The sequence below is a fragment of the Bactrocera dorsalis genome, chromosome 3 (genome assembly GCF_023373825.1).
Source record: "Bactrocera dorsalis isolate Fly_Bdor chromosome 3, ASM2337382v1, whole genome shotgun sequence".
NCBI classification, from domain to species: Eukaryota; Metazoa; Arthropoda; class Insecta; order Diptera; family Tephritidae; genus Bactrocera; species Bactrocera dorsalis.
In genome coordinates this window covers 77,213,006-77,234,474 of record NC_064305.1, presented here as the reverse complement: position 1 = coordinate 77,234,474, position 21,469 = coordinate 77,213,006, and the positions used below count along the sequence as shown (strand labels likewise).

The window sequence follows — 21,469 nt, the reverse complement described above, 5'->3', positions numbered from 1 at the left end:
CCATGAAGAGGTCGCTCTAATATAGCAAGGCAAGAAGTACTCCCAGGATGCGGTGACATACGTGCGGAATTATGGATCGCGGTCAATCAGCAAGCGATCGTCACGATGTCACAGCCCGACTTTTCAAACAACAGATGGATGGACTATATCTTGAAGCAACGTATGGTATATATGATGCTGTTAGATGATGAAAAAAAAGAGGTTTGCACATTTTCCTTTGGATGGGGATGGTGGTTACACCAGATCAAATTGATGAAATGATTTCTGCTAAAATTCCTGATCCAGCGATATATTCAGAATTATACGAAATGGTGACAACCAATATGGTTCATGGACCTTGCGGATATCAAAATCCCACTTCGGTTTATATGTCTGACAATAAATGTACGAAACACTATCTCCGTGCTTTTCTTTCGGAAACGCAACCTGGAAATTATTATCGAAGTTGACATCGTACCATATTCGACACTGTTGTATAATTCACATCCAAAACTCATGTCAATGTTGAGTATTGCAATTTGGTGAAATCTTCTATATTGGTGTAGACACTATTTACGCGACTATAGCCGAGTTAACAACAGCGCGCCAGTCGTTTGTTATTTTGGCTACGTGGCGCCAAATGAATATTTCAAACGAAGCCACGTCCTTCTCCACTTGGTCCTTCCAACGGAGTGGAGGTCTTCTCTTCCTCTGCTTCCCGCGGCGGTTACTGCGTCCAATACTTTCAGAGCTGGGGTGTTTTCATCTATTCGGACAACATGACCTAGCTAGCGTAGCCGCTGTCTCTTAATTCGTTGAACTATGTCAATGTCATCGTATATCTCATACAGCTCATCGTTCCATCGAATGCGATATTCGCCGTGACCAACACGCAAAAGACCATAAATCTTTCGCAGAACTTTTCTCTCGAAAACTCGCAACGTCGACTCATCAGTTGTTGTCATCGTCCAAGCCTTTGCACCATATAACAGGACGGAAATTATGAGTGACTTATAGAGTTTTATAGGTTTTTGTTCGTTGAGAAAGGACTTTTCTTCTCAATTATCTACTCAGTCTGAAGTAGCACCTGTTGGCAAGAGTGAATCAATCAGCAAGTTACAAATAGTATATTTACTTTTGCAATACATGAAAATTTGCCGAAAATGGCGTAATTTTGAAAAAAAAACATCGTTTTTTTTAGGTAAAAACTGGTCGTTTTTTTAATACCAAATTGACAATTTTCAACCAATCAAGAAGATCGTAGACAAACGTATTCAAAAATATTCTGTTTTAATTTGAAGTCAATTTATCTTTGAGTTATTAAGTCAGCAATTTTGAAAAATGTCGTTTCGAGAAAAACGCGTTTAAAGTTTCACCTCCGAGCGGTCGCTCTTTAGAAAGCTATCACTCAAAATGATATTCAAGATACGACCTTCACGATTTCACAAGATATTTATGGAAATATAAGCTATTAAAAAATCAAATAAAAAATTGTTTTTTTTGTTTTTTTGTTTAAGTGTGACACTGGTATAGCCCCTTAAGACATTGCGTATTGTGAATGGTACGGTGTGTGCAATTTTTTGAGAAGCATGCCAGCAATTGCATGCTAGAACATGATAATCACTGGAAACAACTGAAGAACATTGCGATAGCTACTTCGCATGCCACTGAAGTTCTCATACTTTTCGCGAAGATCATTTCGACATATCAGCCTTCAAATTCAATTATTGGATACGGACAATATAACATTGCCAAGGGCTTTTTGCATCGTTTTCGATAAGATCCACCTGCATTTTGTCAACTAACTTCAACGAAAAATGAACTCATAATGACCAAATTGTCGTAACTACGATTCCATGAGCGCACGCGTAATTTTAACTTCCAAAAATACCAGTGTTAATGACTTAAAATGGAAGATTCAAAGTCTGGGAGCTCATACAAATTGATCGATCGTCTTGACAATGAAGACGAAGCCGTGAATTAATTATTCAGGGGAATTTCTAAATACTTTGGACAGGATTGCCATGCCGTAGCATCATTTGCATCTCAAAGTTGGATCTGTCATTATTATTATGTAATGGAACCCGACTGAATGTGATGCAGTTATCGAATACAATGGGGACAGCCATTTCTATTCAAACGTATTCAGATTCCAAGGAAAATTTCATTTGCGATGACAATCAACAAAACACAAGGATAGTCGCTAGAAGAGTGTGGCATAAATCTGGAAATGCTTTGTTTTTCACACGGCTAGATATACGTGGCGTGCTCATAAATTGGAAACCCATTTTCTCTGCATATTTACGCACCGGAACAGAAACCAAAAAATTTTATTTAATAAGCTGAGCTACATTAAAAAATTTAGAAAAATCGTAAATATTTATTTTCAAGGCAATATAAATTTAACTTTCGTTTCACAACATATAATTTCACACAAGGCAACGGCTGCGGGGTCAGCTAGTTTTATAATATATTATTTTAATGAAATTGGGATGAGTAGATGCAAATGGCGGTCAAGCCCATAAACGTTCACAAAAATTTGATGTGATTGACTAGGCAGTATCTACCTATTACGACCAAACTCTTAACTGGGACATCTAATGTCAACAATTGAATCGTCTGAAGAAAAAGAGAGGGATTGTGCTCCGTCGCGACAACGCCAGCCCACACACAATGATAGTGACTCACTAAGAGCTTGGTTAGCAGATTCTTCTTCATCAAACTTGTAGCGTGTTCCTATGGCACCCAAATTTTGCTAACACTTTTGTTTTTTTCTAAGTACAAAAGGGGGTTCCAGACTATGTATATTTTTATGAAAGTGGCATTATCAAATTACTTTCATTAAATTGTGGACGAAACGGAAACCAAAAATCATATCATATAATTTTAACTAGGTGGATAAAACTTTAAATTCAACTCAAAAATAACGGATTTCCTTCTATCCGACTTTATATATAACAATGTTCTATTCTCGATTAGTTTTAATGATACAAAAAACCGTTAGCTTTTTTACTCTGTGCAAAATGTTGTGACATATTCTAACGAGATATAATATTTAGCTCAACTTTTTTCAGTATCTATATACTATTATCGATTGTTCAAAAATATACGCCGTATTTTTTCGTTGGCGTAATTTTACCATCACTATAGGTTTATTATTTCAATATTTGCGGTTTTAAAAATATTTTTGATAAGAAATTAAATTATGATTTAATGGTTTAATCTGCTTCAGTTTGCGATTTAGAATTTAGTATTTCAGTAAGTGCAAGTGAGTTAGTCTGTAAACCTTAGGTATTGAGGCGATAATATGAAAACAATATCAGAGGGAAAATAAAAGTTTAAATTAAACAAAATTATTAAATATGTGTATAATATACGCCTATATAGCAAAATTTACTGATTTTAAGCAATACAATTCTGATTGCGCAGACTTCCCTGCTGGAGCCTAGAATATATCCGATTGATTCAGAACAAATACAGGATTGCCCTCCGTACAAAGGATTTTCGTGTCGTTGTGATAGTGATAATTCTTGTTATGTTCTCAGTAAATTTGGCTATTTTAGTACGGATTTCGATTCAAGAAAGCAAGAATTATCAGTGACCTGTATTATTACAGAAACGGAAAATATTGATTTTCTACTCGAGCATAACTTTCAGTCAACTCTTCTAAAAACACATTACATCAATGTGTGGAAATGTAAAGATTTTACGCCCGAAAAGTATATGAATAACCAAGTACGAGAAATTCTGATGTATACGAATGAGCAGCATAAATTAACGGTATTATATAATAGAGACATTGTTACAAAACCAGCTTTTGGCTTTTATGAAGCAAATAATATTGAATTAATTATAGCATCATCAGCAGGCATCATAACCGTCCCCAAGGATGCATTTCCTGCAAATACTGAATTGCAAACGTTTAGAGTAAAAAATTTATACCAGAACATGACGCTGCAAAACTTGACGCAAGAGCATTTTCAAAACCTTGTTACGCTCAGGCGACTTGACTTAGCCGGTAATAATATGAAAATTTTGGACGAAAATGTCTTTGCAACACTTACGCGTTTGAATTTTCTGAACTTGAGCCACAATGGAATTGCGGAGTTATTACCAAATCAATTTGCTAAACTGGACAAACTGATAATACTGGATCTCAGCTACAACTCGTTAACATATTTAAGTCCTAAATTTTTCGAGCAAACACCTTTGTTATGGCAATTAAAACTAAAAGGCAATGAATTGCACGATACAACAAATATTATAAAAGTTCTCAAACCGTTGAATTTTCTACATAGGCTAGACTTAAGCAATAATAAATTGCGATCGATTTGGGGCAAGGCGAGTTACGCCAATGCCCCAGCTGCATTGTCTACAAATTTACATAACAGCAATTTGCCGTTGACCTTCGATTTAGCAGAAGCTCTGAATTATATCAGCACATTGCAACCTAACGAGTACGACCAAAGCAAGCGTACGTTGAAATCCATAAATTTAAGTCGCAATCTTCTGAGCGGGTTTAATATGGATTGGATTTTTGAAATCAGTATTACATGCCCTTTCAAAATTAACTTGGAACAAAATTTGATTAAACACGTGTATGCTTTATCAAATTTACTCAATACAACTAACGACTGTGAAGGCGAAATCAAATTGACTGGTAACCATATTGAATGCGATTGTAAACTAGCATGGATTTACAATAATAACTATAGCAGGTTTTTTTTGTGTTTTATAGTAGGGGGAAGCATCGAAAGCCGGAGTGCGGAACTTTAATCCGCTAAACCTAACCTACTCCCAACTCAGGACTCTCCCACGGAACCACCGATTAAGTATTACTTCGTGGGAGGGACAGGACATTTAAGTCTCCTCTATTGTGCGGACTAACGGACGCCTAACTTGTTCAAAAAATCTCAGTTTTGTCATTATGGATGCTGACGCTTCGCTGACAGCTTTCCAATTATCAGTCGACTGACACATGAGTGTCGTTAAATTATCGACCGTGAAACTACCACCGAGTGTGGTTTTTAGTTTTTCCCTTGTATTTGAAAATCGAGGGCAATTAAAAAATACATGCTCAGAGTCTTCTATATGCTCTGTACATGTCGGGCAGTTCGGACTAATGTCATTGTGGAATCTGAAAAGGTAACTTCTAAAGCACCCATGCCCACTAAGTATTTGGGTCAGATAAAAGTCTAGGTCCCCATGTCGTCTGTCTATCCACGAGTGGATGTCAGGTATCAGTCAGTGGGTCCAACGCCCTTTGGATGAGGAATTCCACCGCTCCTGCCACATTTTAATGCTTTTGTTCCTCTCCTCTGTCTTTGCCGATACTGTTTTAGGCGCCGATAGATGATATAAACGCTCGAGTTCATCTCCCTGGATGTCAATGGGCGGCATGCTGGCTAATACTTCAGCAGCGTCGGTAGATGTAGTCCGGAACGCACTTATTACTCGAATTGCAGAAAGCCTATGCACTGCAATTATTTGTTTAGCATATGCTTTTATATCCATTGCCTGTATCCATACTGGTGCTGCATACAGTATTACGGAGCTCATTGCTTTCGCTATCAGGAATCGCCGGCTGGAACGCACACAGCCTGTATTGGTCATCATTCTCGATAGCGCATTGTAAATTTTGTTTGCTTTACTGGATGTATATTCCAGGTGTTCTTTAAATTTTAATTTAGAATCTAATATTACTCCCAGATACTTCAGTTGCGGCTGCGAAGTAATATCGCACTCCCCTATGGAGAGCTCTATTTGTTCCTCTACCTTCCTGGTGCTTATGAGCAAAACTTCAGTTTTTTGCTCCGCCAGCTCCAGACTCACAGATGAGAACCAATGGCGTAGGCCATTTAAGCACTCATTGCATTTGTTTCTTAGGTCGGCTAATTGTTTGGCCACTGCTACCACCACGAGATCGTCCGCATACGCTATTAGTTTCACGTCTGTTGGTTGCTGTCTTTTTAGCACCCCGTCGTACATGAGGTTCCATAATAGTGGGCCTAACACTGACCCTTGGGGTACTCCACTCGAGATAGAGTAGCTCTTGGTACCTTCGTCTGTATCAAAAAGTAGCCTTCTGTTTTTAAAATAGCTCAATATAATGTTTATGAGGTATTCAGGGGCGTGTATTTCATCCAGGGCTTCGATTATGTGTGCCCATTTTGCCGAGTTGAACGCGTTCTTGACATCCAGGGTAATCAGCGCGCAGTACTTTTTTGTGCCACCTTTCCATCTTTTGCCACTTACTGCACATTTCGCAGTATCAACGACTTCTCGTAGTGCGTCAATAGTGGATCTCTTTTTTATAAAGCCGTATTGTCTCTCTGATAATCCGCCGGCTTTCTGGATTGCTAACTCCAGGCGGTTTCTTATTATATTTTCGTACACTTTACCCATTGTGTCGAGCATACACAGTGGTCGGTACGATGAGGGTTCTTCCGGTGGTTTCTTTGGTTTTGGGAGCAGAACCAATCGCTGTATTTTCCATACGTCGGGGAACACCTCTTCCTTTATACACGTGTTGTACATTTTAGCGAACAGTTGGGGTTTTGAGCTTATAGCTTCCTTCAGGGCCCTGTTGGGTATCCCATCCAACCCAGGCGCTTTGGCGTTTTTGATTTTCCTTGCTATTGCCAATAGTTCATCTTCCGTGACTAACGGGGGAGACTCTACAGCTTCATTTCGTCGTGTGGCATATGAAATCCGGTCGTGTTTCGGGAATATTGTTTCAACGACCTATACCATAAAAGAGTCATCATTAGGTTGCTGCTGCTAGTTTTTAAATCTAGACATACATATTTTGTATGCAGTACCCCAAGGGTCAAGGTTTGCTTCCTTACACAGCTTCTCAAAACATGATTTTTTGCTTCGTGTAATTGCCGACTTCAGGAGCCTCTTGTAGCTTTTGAATTCCTCCCTAAGGCGATTTTCATTCGTTTCGCCCCAGTTACGCTGTAGACGCCGTCTAGCTGAGTGACAAAGCTTTCTCAGCATGGAAATTTCATCATTCCACCAATATACAGGCCGCCGCTTGTGGTGATGTGACGTTCTACGCATTGTTGCATCGCATGCTGCCACGAGTTCTTTTCGAACTGCTGATACCAAGTGGGCGGCGCTGTCACCAGATGCCTTTGATGCACTCCAGACTAGGTCAAACAGGTCTGGGTCGAACTCTTGTTGTTTCCAACTTCGCCTTCGGGAGGGGTTTCTGCTAAGAAGCTCCTGCTCTCGGGAGTACGAAATATGTGCTATAATTGCCATGTGATCGCTGTTTGTGTATATGTTGGACACTTCCCACTTAATGTGCCTGCTCAGCGAATCGTTTGCAAACATAATGTCGATAATGGATCCTTTGTTTCCTTTTTGGTACGTGTTTCGCGTTCCACTGTTTATTATTGTTAAGTTCGTTTGACTTAGGAATTCTTGGACTAGGCGCCCGCGATGGTTTGTATATCTGCTGCCCCATGCAGTCGACCATGCGTTAAAATCCCCCGCTATTACAATTGGAGTTTTGCCTCTTGTTTCTAAAGAGAGTCGTAAGAGGAAGTCTTCAAATTCTGTAATAGTTGATAGATATATCCCTTGTATATTGGCCCATGTGAAGCAGTTATGAGCTTCTCTGGAGCTGGTCTTGAAAGGTTGGCCTTTGCAGGACCATATTGCTGCCTTACCAGATTTGTCTGCAGTCCATGTGCTTTCCGGACGCTGTGAGTATTGTTCACTTAGTAAAGCGACATCAATGTTCTCTTCTATGACTGTCAGTTCTAGCAAATCCTGAGCCGCTGCACAATGGTTAAGGTTTAGCTGTAGTATCCTCATTTATTTAGAGACTTCATCATCTCGATATACTTTGGGCAAGTCGTGCTCAATACTGAGTGCTCTCCTTTGCAGAGCATGCAGCTCGGAGCGTTTGTGCATGCCTTTGCTAAATGTCCCGCGGTTCCACAGCGTGTGCAATGATCTGTCTGTCGAGCTGCAGCAATTTCGCGCCATGTGACCCAGGTGGAAACACTTATAGCATCTGGGGACAGACGAAAATTCTCGAAGGCGACAGATCGACCACCCAATTTTTATTTTCCCTATTTTAAGTGCGGCCTTGGCATCTTGAGCACGCATGCATACAAGTGCTATTTGCGTGCCACTGCGCGTTTTTCGCAGACTTTTCACACTCGATATCTCCAGACTTTCGATTCCGCACTCTCTTTTTAGTGCTGTGCAGATTTCTTCGGGAGTTGTAATTTCGTCGAGGTCCTTGCACGTAATCGTGACGTTGTGGGTCTTGGGCTGTATCTTGGCCATTTCGCCAACCACCCCCTCCAGGGCGCTTTGGAAAGATTCGGCTTTCGTCTCTGCTCGGTTTTTAAGTTCAATAAGTAGATCTCCTTTTAACGTTTTACGAATATGGGTTACATTTGAACCCAGCACTTCAAGCCCGCTGTCACTTTTAATTTTCCGCAGAATATCTGCATACGATGCACCATCCTTCTTTGTTATGATTATGGCATCTGGTTTTGTTTTGATCTTCCTTTCCAAAGGTTTCTTCTTTTTTACAACGTCTACCCATCTAGTCGTATTATCCTCTTGGGTTATAGCAGGTATTTCAGCGATCTGCAGTGTAATCAGACGTCAACCAATCTAGTAACGAATTTCACACAGCTTCGACGACACGAGTTGTGCGCATGGCAACCGGTGCAATGCCCCAGAAACTGTGTGTGTTTCACAAAGTCTAAATTGTTGCACATCAATTGCATTGGCGCACAACTCAGCGCTATGGAAGAGCTGCCACGTCCCGAGCAGGTATTGCTTACGAGTTCGTTACTCGATATAAGCAATAATCGTTTCACTGTTCTGCCGCTAAGCACCACCTTCGGCTACGCCAACGTTTCAAAGCTCTACGCCGCGAAAAACCAAATCACCAACATAAGTCTCTTGGAACTACCAACCGATTTGACGGTTTTGGATCTACGAAATAATCGCTTAAAATCGTTATGTGCTGATTTTTTGCGTGTATTTCTCAATGAGAGCACGAAACTACAGCTTCTGTATCTCAGTGCAAACCCTTGGTTTTGCGACTGTTCTTCACAGCAGCTTCTCTACACCGTACGTGCACATGGGCAACGCATACCCGATGTCGAGCAGTTACGCTGTAATAACAAACCCAATGTTACTCTCCTAACAGCAAGCCTGAGCGAATTGTGCCAAACTGAGAACAGCGTTAAACGTTATCAGTACATGATTGCAGCTATCACAACTGCAGCGTTAATCATCATTATTTTCCTTCTTATTATTGTATTATTCTTTAAATATAAATTGCAAGTTAAATTCTGGTTATTTGGTCACAAGATATTGCGTTGTTGCATTCGGGAATACGAGCTGGATGAGAATAAAACGTCCGATGCGTTCATCTCATACGCGCATCAAGAGGCTGACTTTGTCAACCATTTATTAGTGCCACAGCTTAAGGGGGGCGAACCACCATTTTGTGTATGTACGCACGAACGTAATTGGCTAGCTGGCGCTTATATACCTGAACAAATCATCGAATCGATCGAACAGTCGCGACGCACGATCATTGTGCTCTCGCAGCACTTCATCGAATCTGAATGGGCGCGCATGGAGTTTCGCACAGCGCATCAGTGCTCCTTGAACGAAGGTCGTGCGCGCATAATTATGATTAAATACGGTGAAATTATCAACAGTGAATTATTGGATAAGGAATTGAAGGCATATTTGGATATGAACACATACTTGGATTGGCAAGATGCCAGATTTTGGGATAAACTACGCGATGCTATGCCACATAAAGTAGATAGAAAACCGAACACCGATATGCTTGAAGTTAACGGCAGATTTTACGTTATGGGGCAAGTTGAAATGAATCATTTGCGTGGTGAGAACGGTTAAATTGGTTGGAGTTGAACAGGAAGGCAAGTTTTCTACTTAATATATATGTATATACATTTATATAACATATACCTATATGTATAATTATATTATCAATAATTTTAGATGCTGGTAAATATCTCTCCACTCTTCTGTCCAACACATCAGGAAGAGAATCGTGGTCAACGCGTTGATTCATGGTTATGTACTCTATATCTAGTGCAGTAATTTATATAACCGTGTATAACCGGAGATGGAAGTCGAGGAAATAACTTCATGAGTTTCCAAAATCGTATATTAAAAACTGTTTTAAAATAATTCAACATACCTTATTCGAATAAACCGAACGTATTACAATAAAACTTGGTATATTATCATCTAATATATATAATGTATTTCGAAATATGAATATTAAACTAAACGTTATGAACTTAAGTGAAATATACGTATGTGACATAAATTCAATCAAAATTAAATATACTTGCATGGTGCATTTGTGGAAAATAAGAATGAAAGTAAAGGAATTTCCAATTTCATTCTGCAATGAAAATAATTATATCTATTACATATACGAGGGCTGCTTTCTGGCCTAATAATGAAAATAGGAATATTTATGAACGAAAATGGTTTTATTGTTTTTCAAAATATTCTCCATCAAGATTTATATACTTTTGCATGCACTCAAACCAATTTTCGAAGCACTTTTTCCACTCCGATTGAGACACCTCCAAAACATGGTTTTTGAATGCTTCAACAGCATCTTCTGGGGACGAAAATCGTTGACCACGCATTATTTTCTTGATGTGTGGGAATAAAAAGAAGTCATTGGGTACCAAGTCAGGGCTGTACGGCGGATGACCCATCAATTCGACGTTTTGGCCGGTCAAAAAGGCGCTGATTTGAGCTGATGTGTGAGAGCTCGCATTGTCATGGTGCACAATGATTCGTCTTCTCTTGTTCGTTTTTCGAATTTCTCCGAAGACTTCAGGCAAACAAATGGTGGTGTACCACTCAGAATTGATCGTCCTACGTTGCTCAAGCGGAACAGTCGCCACATGACCAGTTTTGCCGAAGAAACAGGCGACCATTTGCTTCGAAGTGCTTCTTCCACGAACAACTTTCGTTGGATTTGGCTCGTCTCGGAAGACCCACACGGTCGATTGCTGTTTTGTTTTGGGCTCACCTGTGACGATCTTATAAACGTCTTTTGAAGCACCGTATTTTTTCAGCATTTCTTTACACCAATCCACACGAGCCTTTTTTTGAGCGATTGTCAAATTGTGCGGGATCCAACGAGAACAAACCTTTTTTACGGCCAGGTGTTCATGCAATATCGAATGTATGCTGGTGGGAGAAATGCATAGGCATGCCTCTATCTGAAGGTATGTTACGTGACGGTCTTGCATTATCAGTTCACGTACGGCATCGATGTTTTCTGGCACAACGGCTGTTTTAGGACGACCTTCACGGAATTCGTCTTTGAGCGAGCGTCGGCCACGATTGAATTCGTTGTAACAGTTTTTCACAGTGCTATAGGAAGGTGCTTCATAGCCATAAAAAGATTTTAGTTCATCAATGCGCTCTTGTCGCGATAATCCACGTCGAAAGTTGTGAAAAATGATCGCACGAAAATGTTCACGAGTTAATTCCATTTTTTTGGCCGAGATGAATTTTTTAATTCCCTGTAAATAAAACAATTCACGATTAAATGACAAAACGTTCTTAACTCCCACCTAATTGAACTGGGTCAGTGCTCCGAAAAGGTCCATTCTGCGTTAACATTTGAAATTTGTTTAGAATTTAAATTTGCTCTAGATTTATGTGTAATTTTCCTCCTGCCTAGGGACAAACACAAAAATATTAAACACGAGACAGTTCTACTCAATTTTATGAGAACTAATCAAGATTTCTCATATCGATTTTGCAAACAAACAAAATACGGGTTTGAGCACTGCAATATTGTAGTAAAAACCTATCGTTCGAGCGATCAATACAGCAAGAGTTTTGATCATTATATATATATATCACATATATTTTATAGTATATGGGAGTTGAGGTACCTAAAAGCCACTCATATAGAGCAGTCAGCCGGATGTGTGAAAAGTTTTCGCTTAAATTTATCAATTTTAGGCAGAAAGATACACTGCTATGAGTGAAACTCTCTTATTTTAATTAAGATAACTCCCAAATTTACCGATATATGCCACCATTTATAACTCAAGAACGGCTGAACCGATTTGGTGTGGGGGTGGCTTAGAACCAGGGTAAGGACATATGATACTTTTTATCTCTTAACAAAACAATTCATAAATATAAAAATTATATTTAAAATCAGAGGCGTTTGTTCAAAATTTATATAAAAATTATTTGCAGATTTTAGCTCAAAACAAGAAATAAATAAGTAAAAATTTTCATATCCATGCATGCTTAGTATATATATGGCTTATACTGATTGTGCTCCTGAACAGGGCAGTTTTTTCATGACAAAACCGTTAGATTTTTTAAATATCTCAACAAAAAATGGCATTGACATTTTTGTCGTCAAGGAATTGCGGATACTTTGCTATGTTATGAACAAAGAATGCCAATGCATTCATAGCAAACCGAACGCGCTATCCAGCATAAAAATATAACGAAATAACTGGAGTGTTGATAAAAAGGTGTATTATAATTTGAGATATACAGACATTTTTTTTAAGCATTTAAACTGTTCCTTCCCAAAAAATAATAATATTGCTAAATATTGGAACGGTAGAATAGAACTGCAACCAAATACGGAGTGCAATGAACTAAAAAAGGCTCAGTAATCATTCAATGAATAATATGCCACGTGCATCCCAAAAGACTGATGCCATGACTTGCGGCCGATTGTTTTTTCTTTCCAAGATTGAGAACCGTTTCATGATATGCTGATCACAAAGCTGACCGTCGATTGGACTTGGTTGATTTCACTGGTGCACAGCCCAAACTCAACAGTATTTTTCTCAAAAAAACATATGCTCTATTAACACACGAAATGCTTTTTGATTAATTTTTTTTATAAACTAACTCAAATTGCTTCACCCAAATGCTGTATCTCCTTAACTATTAGTTATAATCTAACTAATAAAAATCATATAGGTGGTATTAGTAGTACTATCAATATATCAGCCACGGTAAAGCGTGGACGGGTAGATATTTGAGAGCTAAGGAAAGTATTGGCCCGAATGAATCATTTATTTAGCTAACACATCCTTTTTTTGATTTGAACAATTGAACGATATATTAATTGCTTCTTGATTTTTTTGTTGGAAAGTGAAAGAGTCAAATGAAATTTAAAAATATGCTATTCAAAAGTAGGCGTGGTTGTTCTCCGATTTTGCCGAAATCGGTTGGTCGAATCCTGAGATATGGGATTTCACCCAAAAGTGGGCAGCGCCACTTATATCGTCCAATTTTCACACCGGCTCCCATGAAGCCTTCTTAATGTTTCTGGTGTACTTCGTAACTGATGTATTGCGCTTTTAGTAGTTTACAATAGTACCGTTATATGGGAGTCAGTGAGGTTATCCTCCGAAATCATCTATTTTCACACTGAGAGCGGGGCCACTTCCACAAAATCTGTTTCCCGTAAGATGATCTGCGATCCTCTGAAATTAAAGGTTTATATCTTAATTTAATGATTTTGTTATGAGACTTTACAGGTTTTCGGTTTTGTTGGCGCGGCAGTGGTCCGATTACGTTCATCTAGGACCTTATAGTTTTGTAATAAGAAACCCTCATATGAAGTTTCATCGATATATCTCAATTTTTGCTCAAGCTACAGCTTGTACGGACGGACGAACAGACACACTCTTACCCAGTTTTCAACTTTTGTCGTCATCCTGATTATTTATATATATATATACTACATAACCGTTATAGCTACCACGCTTAGTTTAAGGAGATACGTACAAATGTTAGGGGAACCAAACTATTATATTCTGCAGCAACCGATTGCAAGGGTATAAAAATGTCCACACGTAGGCCGAATTTTTTGTTGCAATTCCGGAAAAAACATTAGCAATGAGATCCACATCACTTTCTACTAAATTACAAATTCTCTTGACAGTAATTGAAGCCTTCAGCGCCAACACCTCAACAACCATCACCAATTTTCAACAACATTTCTGCGTAAAGTCCTGAATCCACGTTATTATGAAGATGCACTCTCATATTCGTTTTCAAGCGGAGCTTTTCAACTGTCGACCATAAGCTGGATGATTTAATGCACGCTTGAATTTCATCTGCTGGTGTCCCCCTCTGAATCACTGGGAGGTTTTGACCGAAATGACCAGCCAATAAAACTACCATTATATCTGTACTATCTCGCAAGTCCTGGAGAGTCTGGTTTAAAGCTTCTATAGCCTTCGTGTGAGACATTGTACTTTCATCCTACACTAAAAGCTTGCATTCTCGCAGCATCCTACCTCGTGAACTATTTTTACTCTATTGGCAGATGGGCGAATCTTCCTGTGCCAAATTCAATTGCAATTTTAAAATGGAATGTGCCGTACGACCGCCGTTTAATAGCGTCGCGGCAATATCTGACGAAGCTACAGCAACTGATATTTTTTGGTCTTTTCTGATGGACATAAATAATAAGTTAAGCAAAAACGTTTTTCCAGTTCCTCCCGGTGCGTCGAGAAAGAAGACTCCACCACTAACGGAGTCTCTTTTGCGTAAAAATAAAAAATAAATAAATATGTGACAATTTTTTGGCAAACAATTTTTTTATCTTTCGTAAAAAAAACTCACATCGGAAACAAATTTGTAGACGGGTCGGAAATATCGTCTCAAGAAGCAGCTCATAATATTCTGGGACTGCATTTACCGGAAAAGAGTAATGGAGAGATATTTATAAATATATCACATCCAAACAATCGAGGAAGGATGCTAAAGCCCAGACGTGAATTGGATGCTTTACAGGAGAATTCTACGAGCATATATGTACCGAGTGTACTGGAGCACTACTCTCAAAGGCCCGATCAATTGGAAGAACTATGCTTAGCAGATTTTGCAGATTCAGATTTTCCAAAGCAAGTAGGAATATTTCTTTTAATAATGAAGACTACAATGAAGTAGAAAACGAGGATGACACGACAGCTGCACCTCCAATGGCATTAAAAGATGGATCAGGAAGCAAGCACTTGTTCTGCACTGGAAACGTTTTAGCGTTGAAAATACATGAGCTGATTTCTTCAGAGAACCTGCCATGATAGGTGAAACCATGGAGAAATGAGGAGGCCGAGCTCTTAAGTAATGATGCCAGAGTGTTTGCAACGCACAAAAGTAGCAAATTCATCAGAATAAGCTCAAATATGACAAGTTTTTATCCAACGAGCTTGAACAGATTCTGGAAAACCTGTATGTTTCAGCGGAAGAAGTAGCTGATGAGAGAGCTGCTTCTCTACTTTTGAATCCCGAATTCAGAGCTCTAACTGTTCCAGAGCAAGAAGGAGATGTTAATGTTTTTCACGAGGACAACGATAGTGTGGAAAAGGTGGTTCGGTTAATTAAACTAACGGGTGATTTTTTTGAGGTTAGGATTTTCATGCATTAGTATTTGACAGATCACGTGGGATTTCAGACATGGTGTCAAAGAGAAAGATGCTCAGTATGCTTTGACATTTCATCATGAATAGACTTACTAACGAGCAACGCTTGCAAATCATTGAATTTTATTACCAAAATCAGTGTTCGGTTCGAAATGTGAAAATCCGCTTTTTTATCGACAAATTTTGTTCAGCGATGAGGCTCATTTCTGGTTGAATGGCTACGTAAATAAGCAAAATTGCCGCATTTGGGGTGAAGAGCAACCAGAAGCCGTTCAAGAACTGCCCATGCATCCCGAAAAATGCACTGTTTGGTGTGATTTGTACGCTGGTGGAATCATTGGACCGTATTTTTTCAAAGATGCTGTTGGACGCAACGTTACGGTGAATGGCGATCGCTATCGTTCGATGCTAACAAACTTTTTGTTGCCAAAAATGGAAGAACTGAACTTGGTTGACATGTGGTTTCAACAAGATGGCGCTACATGCCACACAGCTCGCGATTCTATGGCCATTTTGAGGGAAAACTTCGGACAACAATTCATCTCAAGAAATGGACCCGTAAGTTGGCCACCAAGATCATGCGATTTAACGCCTTTAGACTATTTTTTGTGGGGCTACGTCAAGTCTAAAGTCTACAGAAATAAGCCAGCAACTATTCCAGCTTTGGAAGACAACATTTCCGAAGAAATTCGGGCTATTCCGGCCGAAATGCTCGAAAAAGTTGCCCAAAATTGGACTTTCCGAATGGACCACCTAAGACGCAGCCGCGGTCAACATTTAAATGAAATTATCTTCAAAAAGTAAATGTCATCTAACGTTTCAAATAAAGAACCGATGAGATTTTGCAAATTTTATGCGTTTTTTTTTTAAAAAAAGTTATCAAGCTCTTAAAAAATCACCCTATATTACCTCTAATATTAGAAGGAGATTTACTGGCATTGGTACAATCTCTTAACAACAAGCAGAGGGAATATTTTGCTCATGTAATGCACAATGTCAGTAAGAAGAAATTTTTCTACGAATATGTCGGAGGTGGTGCTGGACTGAGCACAACCCGGCTTATAAGGAGTATATATCAGGCAAAAAGTTTACCAGGAACTAACCCCGAAACAGCCAATGTGCTACTCTGCGCACCCACTGGCAAAGCAGCATTTGGAATTGGAGGTTTAACACTTCATTCCGTTTTTCACTCCCCGTCAACCAGTCCTCCGCCGATCTTCGGCCCCTCAATATTGACACATTGAACATTGAACAAAATGAAATTGAGCTTAAAGATTTTATAATTTTTAAGACGATATGAAATTTTGGCCTGCCATTTTCCTATGCTAAATAGACAGGTCGACGGAACAAATTGGCAATCATATAGTTATGTAATATTCTATACCATAGGTCTCCGATGTCAACAATTGTCTTACTTGGCAAAATTTTAGATCGATATATTAAAAGCTGGGGCACTTGTTCGTGTATATACATACAGACGGACAGACGGTTTGGCTAAATCGACACGTCTCTCTAGACTGCGGATGCGGGTTACTATCGCATTTCAAGCTAGATTCCGATATTTTAATTAAACAAAAAAGCCTTTTCGTATTTCTAATCAAACTTCATTTTTTATATTTGTAATATCTTATATGTATATAAAAATGAATCGCAAAATGTGTTGGTAAGCGCATAACTCAACAACGCCTGGACCAATTTTGCCAATTTTTTTTTAAGCTTTAATGGGAAAAAAATTCGAATAATTGCCGGAAAACCCCTAAAAACAGTCCTTTTTTCCATACAAACGAATGAATGTTTGTTTGTTAGTAACCATAAGAGAACGGCTGCACCAATCTTGATGAAATTTTCAGAGGTTGTTCGTTGTGGATCGGGAAAGATTTAGAAATAAAAATACCTTATATTTACGTTGAATGAGGAAAAGTCGGAAAATTGGATATTTCCAGAAAGTAACTTTTTTCCATATACATACGTTTATATATTTTTTATTAAATTTTTATTATTTTGATTTGTACATTACTTAAATCGTTCAATTTCGGTCGCTTACTTTTTATTCCGGCTATTCAAAAGAAAAATTATTAAAAATTACGTTTTACACAAAGTGATCAATTACAGATTGAAATTTGTTACGAAGCCATGAAGAGGTCGCTCTAATATAGCAAGGCAAGAAGTACTCCCAGGATGCGATCGTCACGATGTCACAGCCCGACTTTTCAAACAACAGATGCGATGTTTGATGGACTTTATCTTGAAGCAACTTATGGTATATATGATGCTGTTAGATGATGAAAAAAAAGAGGTTTGCACATTTTCCTTTGGATGGGGATGGTGGTTACACCAGATCAAATTGATGAAATGATTTCTGCTAAAATTCCTGATCCAGAGATATATTCAGAATTCTACGAAATGGTGACAACCAATATGGTTCATGGACCTTGCGGATATCAAAATCCCACTTCGGTTTATATGTCTGACAATAAATGTACGAAACACTATCTCCGTGCTTTTCTTTCGGAAACGCAACCTGGAAATTATTATCGAAGTTGACATCGTACCATATTCGACACTGTTGTATAATTCACATTCAAAACTCATGTCAATGTTGAGTATTGCAATTTGGTGAAATCTTCTATATTGGTGTAGACACTATTTACGCAATTATAGCCGAGTCAACAACAGCGCGCCAGTCGTTTCTTCTTTTCGCTACGTGGCGCCAATTGCATATTTCAAACGAAGCCAGGTACTTCTCCACCCGGTCCTTCCAACGGAGTGGAGGTCTTCCTCTTCCTCTGCTTCCCGCGGCGGGTACTGCGTCGAATACTTTCAGAACTGGAGTGTTTTCGTCCATCCGAACAACATGACCTAGCCAGCGTAGCAACTGAACTATGTCAATGTCGTCGTATATCTCGTACAGCTCATCGTTCCATCGAATGCGAAATTCGCCGTGACCAACACGCAAAAGACCATAAACCAGACCAGAACTTTTCTCTCGAAAACTCGCAACGTCGACTCATCAGTTGTTGTCATCGTCCAATCCTTTGCACCATATGGCAGGACGGGAATTATGGGTGACTTATAGAGTTTTATAGGTTTTTGTTCGTCGAGAAAGGACTTTATTTCTCAATTGTCTACTCAGTCTGAAGTAGCACCTGTTGGCAAGAGTGAATCAATCAGCAAGTTACAAATAGTATATTTACTTTTGCAATACATGAAAATTTGCCGAAAATGGCGTAATTTTGAAAAAAAACATCGTTTTTTTTAGGTAAAAACTGGTCGTTTTTTTAATACCAAATTGACAATTTTCAACCAATCAAGAAGATCGTAGACAAACGTATTCAAAAATATTCTGTTTTAATTTGAAGTCAATTTATCTTTGAGTTATTAAGTCAGCAATTTTGAAAAATGTCCTTTCGAGAAAAACGCGTTTAAAGTTTCACCTCCGAGCGGTCGGTCTTTAGAAAGCTATCACTCAAAATGATATTCAAGATACGACCTTCACGATTTCACAAGATATTTATGGAAATATAAGCTATTAAAAAATCAAATAAAAAATTGTTTTTTTGTTTTTTTGTTTAAGTGTGACACTGGTATAGCCCCTTAAGACATTGCGTATTGTGAATGGTACGGTGTGTGCAATTTTTTGAGAAGCATGCCAGCAATTGCATGCTAGAACATGATAATCACTGGAAACAACTGAAGAACATTGCGATAGCTACTTCGCATGCCACTGAAGTTCTCATACTTTTCGCGAAGATCATTTCGACATATCAGCCTTCAAATTCGCGTCAATTATTGGATACGAACAAAATGACATTGCCAAAGGGTTTTTGCATCGTATTCGATAAGATCCACCTGCATTTTGTCAATTCACTTCAACGAAAAATGAACTCATAATGACCAAATTGTCGTAACTACGATTCCATGAGCGCACGCGTAATTTTAACTTCCAAAAATACCAGTGTTAATGACTTAAAATGGAAGTCAAAGTCTGGGAGCTTATACAAATTGATCGATCGTCTTGACAATGAAGACGAAGCCGTGAATTAATTATTCAGGGGAATTTCTAAATACTTTGGACAGGATTGCCATGCATCATTTGCATCTCAAAGTTGGATCTGTCATTATTATTATGTAATGGAACCCGACTGAATGTGATGCAGTTATCGAATACAATGGGGACAGCCATTTCTATTCAAACGTATTCAGATTCCAAGGAAAATTTCATTTGCGATGACAATCAACAAAACACAAGGATAGTCGCTAGAAGAGTGTGGCATAAATCTGGAAATGCTTTGTTTTTCACACGGCTAGATATACGTGGCGTGCTCATAAGTTGGAAACCCATTTTCTCTGTATATTTACGCACTGGAACAGAAACCAAAAAATTTTATTTAATAAGCTGAGCTACATTAAAAAATTTAGAAAAATCGTAAATATTTATTTTCAAGGCAATATAAATTTAACTTTCGTTTCACAACATATAATTTCACACAAGGCAACGGCTGCGGGGTCAGCTAGTTTTATAATATATTATTTTAATGAAATTGGGATGAGTAGATGCAAATGGCGGTCAAGCCCATAAACGTTCACAAAAATTTGATGTGATTGACTAGGCAGTATCTACCTATTACGACCAAACTCTTAACTGGGACATCTAATGTCAACAATTGAATCGTCTGAAGAAAAAGAGAGGGATTGTGCTCCGTCGCGACAACGCCAGCCCACACACAATGATAGTGACTCACTAAGAGCTTGGTTAGCAGATTCTTCTTCATCAAACTTGTAGCGTGTTCCTATGGCACCCAAATTTTGCTAACACTTTTGTTTTTTTCTCAGTACAAAAGAGGGTTCCAGACTATGTATGTTTTTATGAAAGTGGCATTATCAAATTACTTTCATTAAATTATGGACGAAACGGAAACCAAAAACATAAATTTTAACTATGCTGATAAATCTTTAAATTTAACACAAAAATAACGGATTTCCTTTTATCCGACTTTATATATAACAATGTTCTATTCTCGATTAGTTTTAATGAAACAACCGTTAGCTTTTTTACCCTGTGCAAAATGTTGTGACACATTTTAACGAGATATTTAGCTCAACTTTTTTCAGTATCGATATATTATCGATTGTTCAAGAAACATATGCCGTATTTTTTTGTTGGCGTAATTTTACCATCTCTATAAGTTTATTATTTCAGTATTTGCGGTTATAATATTTTTGATAAGAAATTAAATTATGATTTAATGGTTTATTCTGCTTTAGTTTGCGATTTAGAATTTAGTATTTCAGTAAGTGCAAGTGAGTTAGTCTGCAAAACTTAGGTATTGAGGCGAAAATATAAAAAGAATATCAGAAGGAAAAATTAAATTTAAACTGAACAAAATTATTAAATATGTGTATAACATACGCCTATATAGCAATTTTACTAATTTTAAGCAACAAATTTCTGATTGCACTGACATCCAGTCTGAAGCATAGAATATATCCGATTGATTCAAAACAAATACAGGATTGCCCTCCGTACAAAGGATTTTCGTGTCGTTGTGATAGTGATAATTCTTGTTATGTTCTCAGTAAATTTGGCTATTTTACTACGGATTTCGATTCAAGAAAGCACGAATTATCAGTGACCTGTCTTAGTACAGAAACGAAAAACATTGATGTTCTACTCGAGCATAACTTTCAGTCAACTCTTCTAAAAACACTTTTCATCGAAGTGCGGGGTTGTGAAAATTTTACGCCCGAAAAATATATGAATACCCAAGTACGAGAAATTCTGATAAATATGAATGGGCAGCATAAATTAACGGTATTATATAATAGAGACATTGTTACAAAACCAGCTTTTGGCTTTTATGAAGCAAATAATATTGAATTAATTATAGCATCATCAGCAGGCATCATAACCGTCCCCAAGGATGCATTTCCTGCAAATACTGAATTGCAAACGTTTAGAGTAAAAAATTTATACCAGAACATGACGCTGCAAAACTTGACGCAAGATCATTTTCAAAACCTTG

General features: G+C 38.3%; 2 protein-coding genes across 2 annotated transcripts in view; both read left to right on the top strand.

Moving 5' to 3' along the window:
* The window catches only part of LOC105229162 (ATPase inhibitor, mitochondrial), a 576,424-nt gene that overhangs the window by 169,239 nt on the left and 385,716 nt on the right, over positions 1-21,469 (top strand). The gene's annotated exons all lie outside the window — the stretch shown is intronic.
* On the top strand, positions 1,889-9,891 carry LOC125777654 (protein toll-like). Its single transcript, XM_049452750.1, has 3 exons — positions 1,889-1,954; positions 3,409-4,697; positions 8,556-9,891. Exons 1-3 carry the CDS (start codon positions 1,889-1,891, stop codon positions 9,889-9,891), a joined length of 2,691 nt encoding a protein of 896 aa, XP_049308707.1.

Bases quoted from the DNA above. Each gene is read 5' to 3' on its own strand.
- LOC125777654 (XM_049452750.1), top strand. From the start codon at position 1,889: ATGGAAGATTCAAAGTCTGGGAGCTCATACAAATTGATCGATCGTCTT. The intron at 1,955-3,408 runs GTGAATTAATTA...CTGATTGCGCAG, and splicing joins TTGACAATGAAGACGAAGCC to ACTTCCCTGCTGGAGCCTAG. The intron at 4,698-8,555 runs GTTTTTTTTGTG...CTACCCATCTAG, and splicing joins TACAATAATAACTATAGCAG to TCGTATTATCCTCTTGGGTT.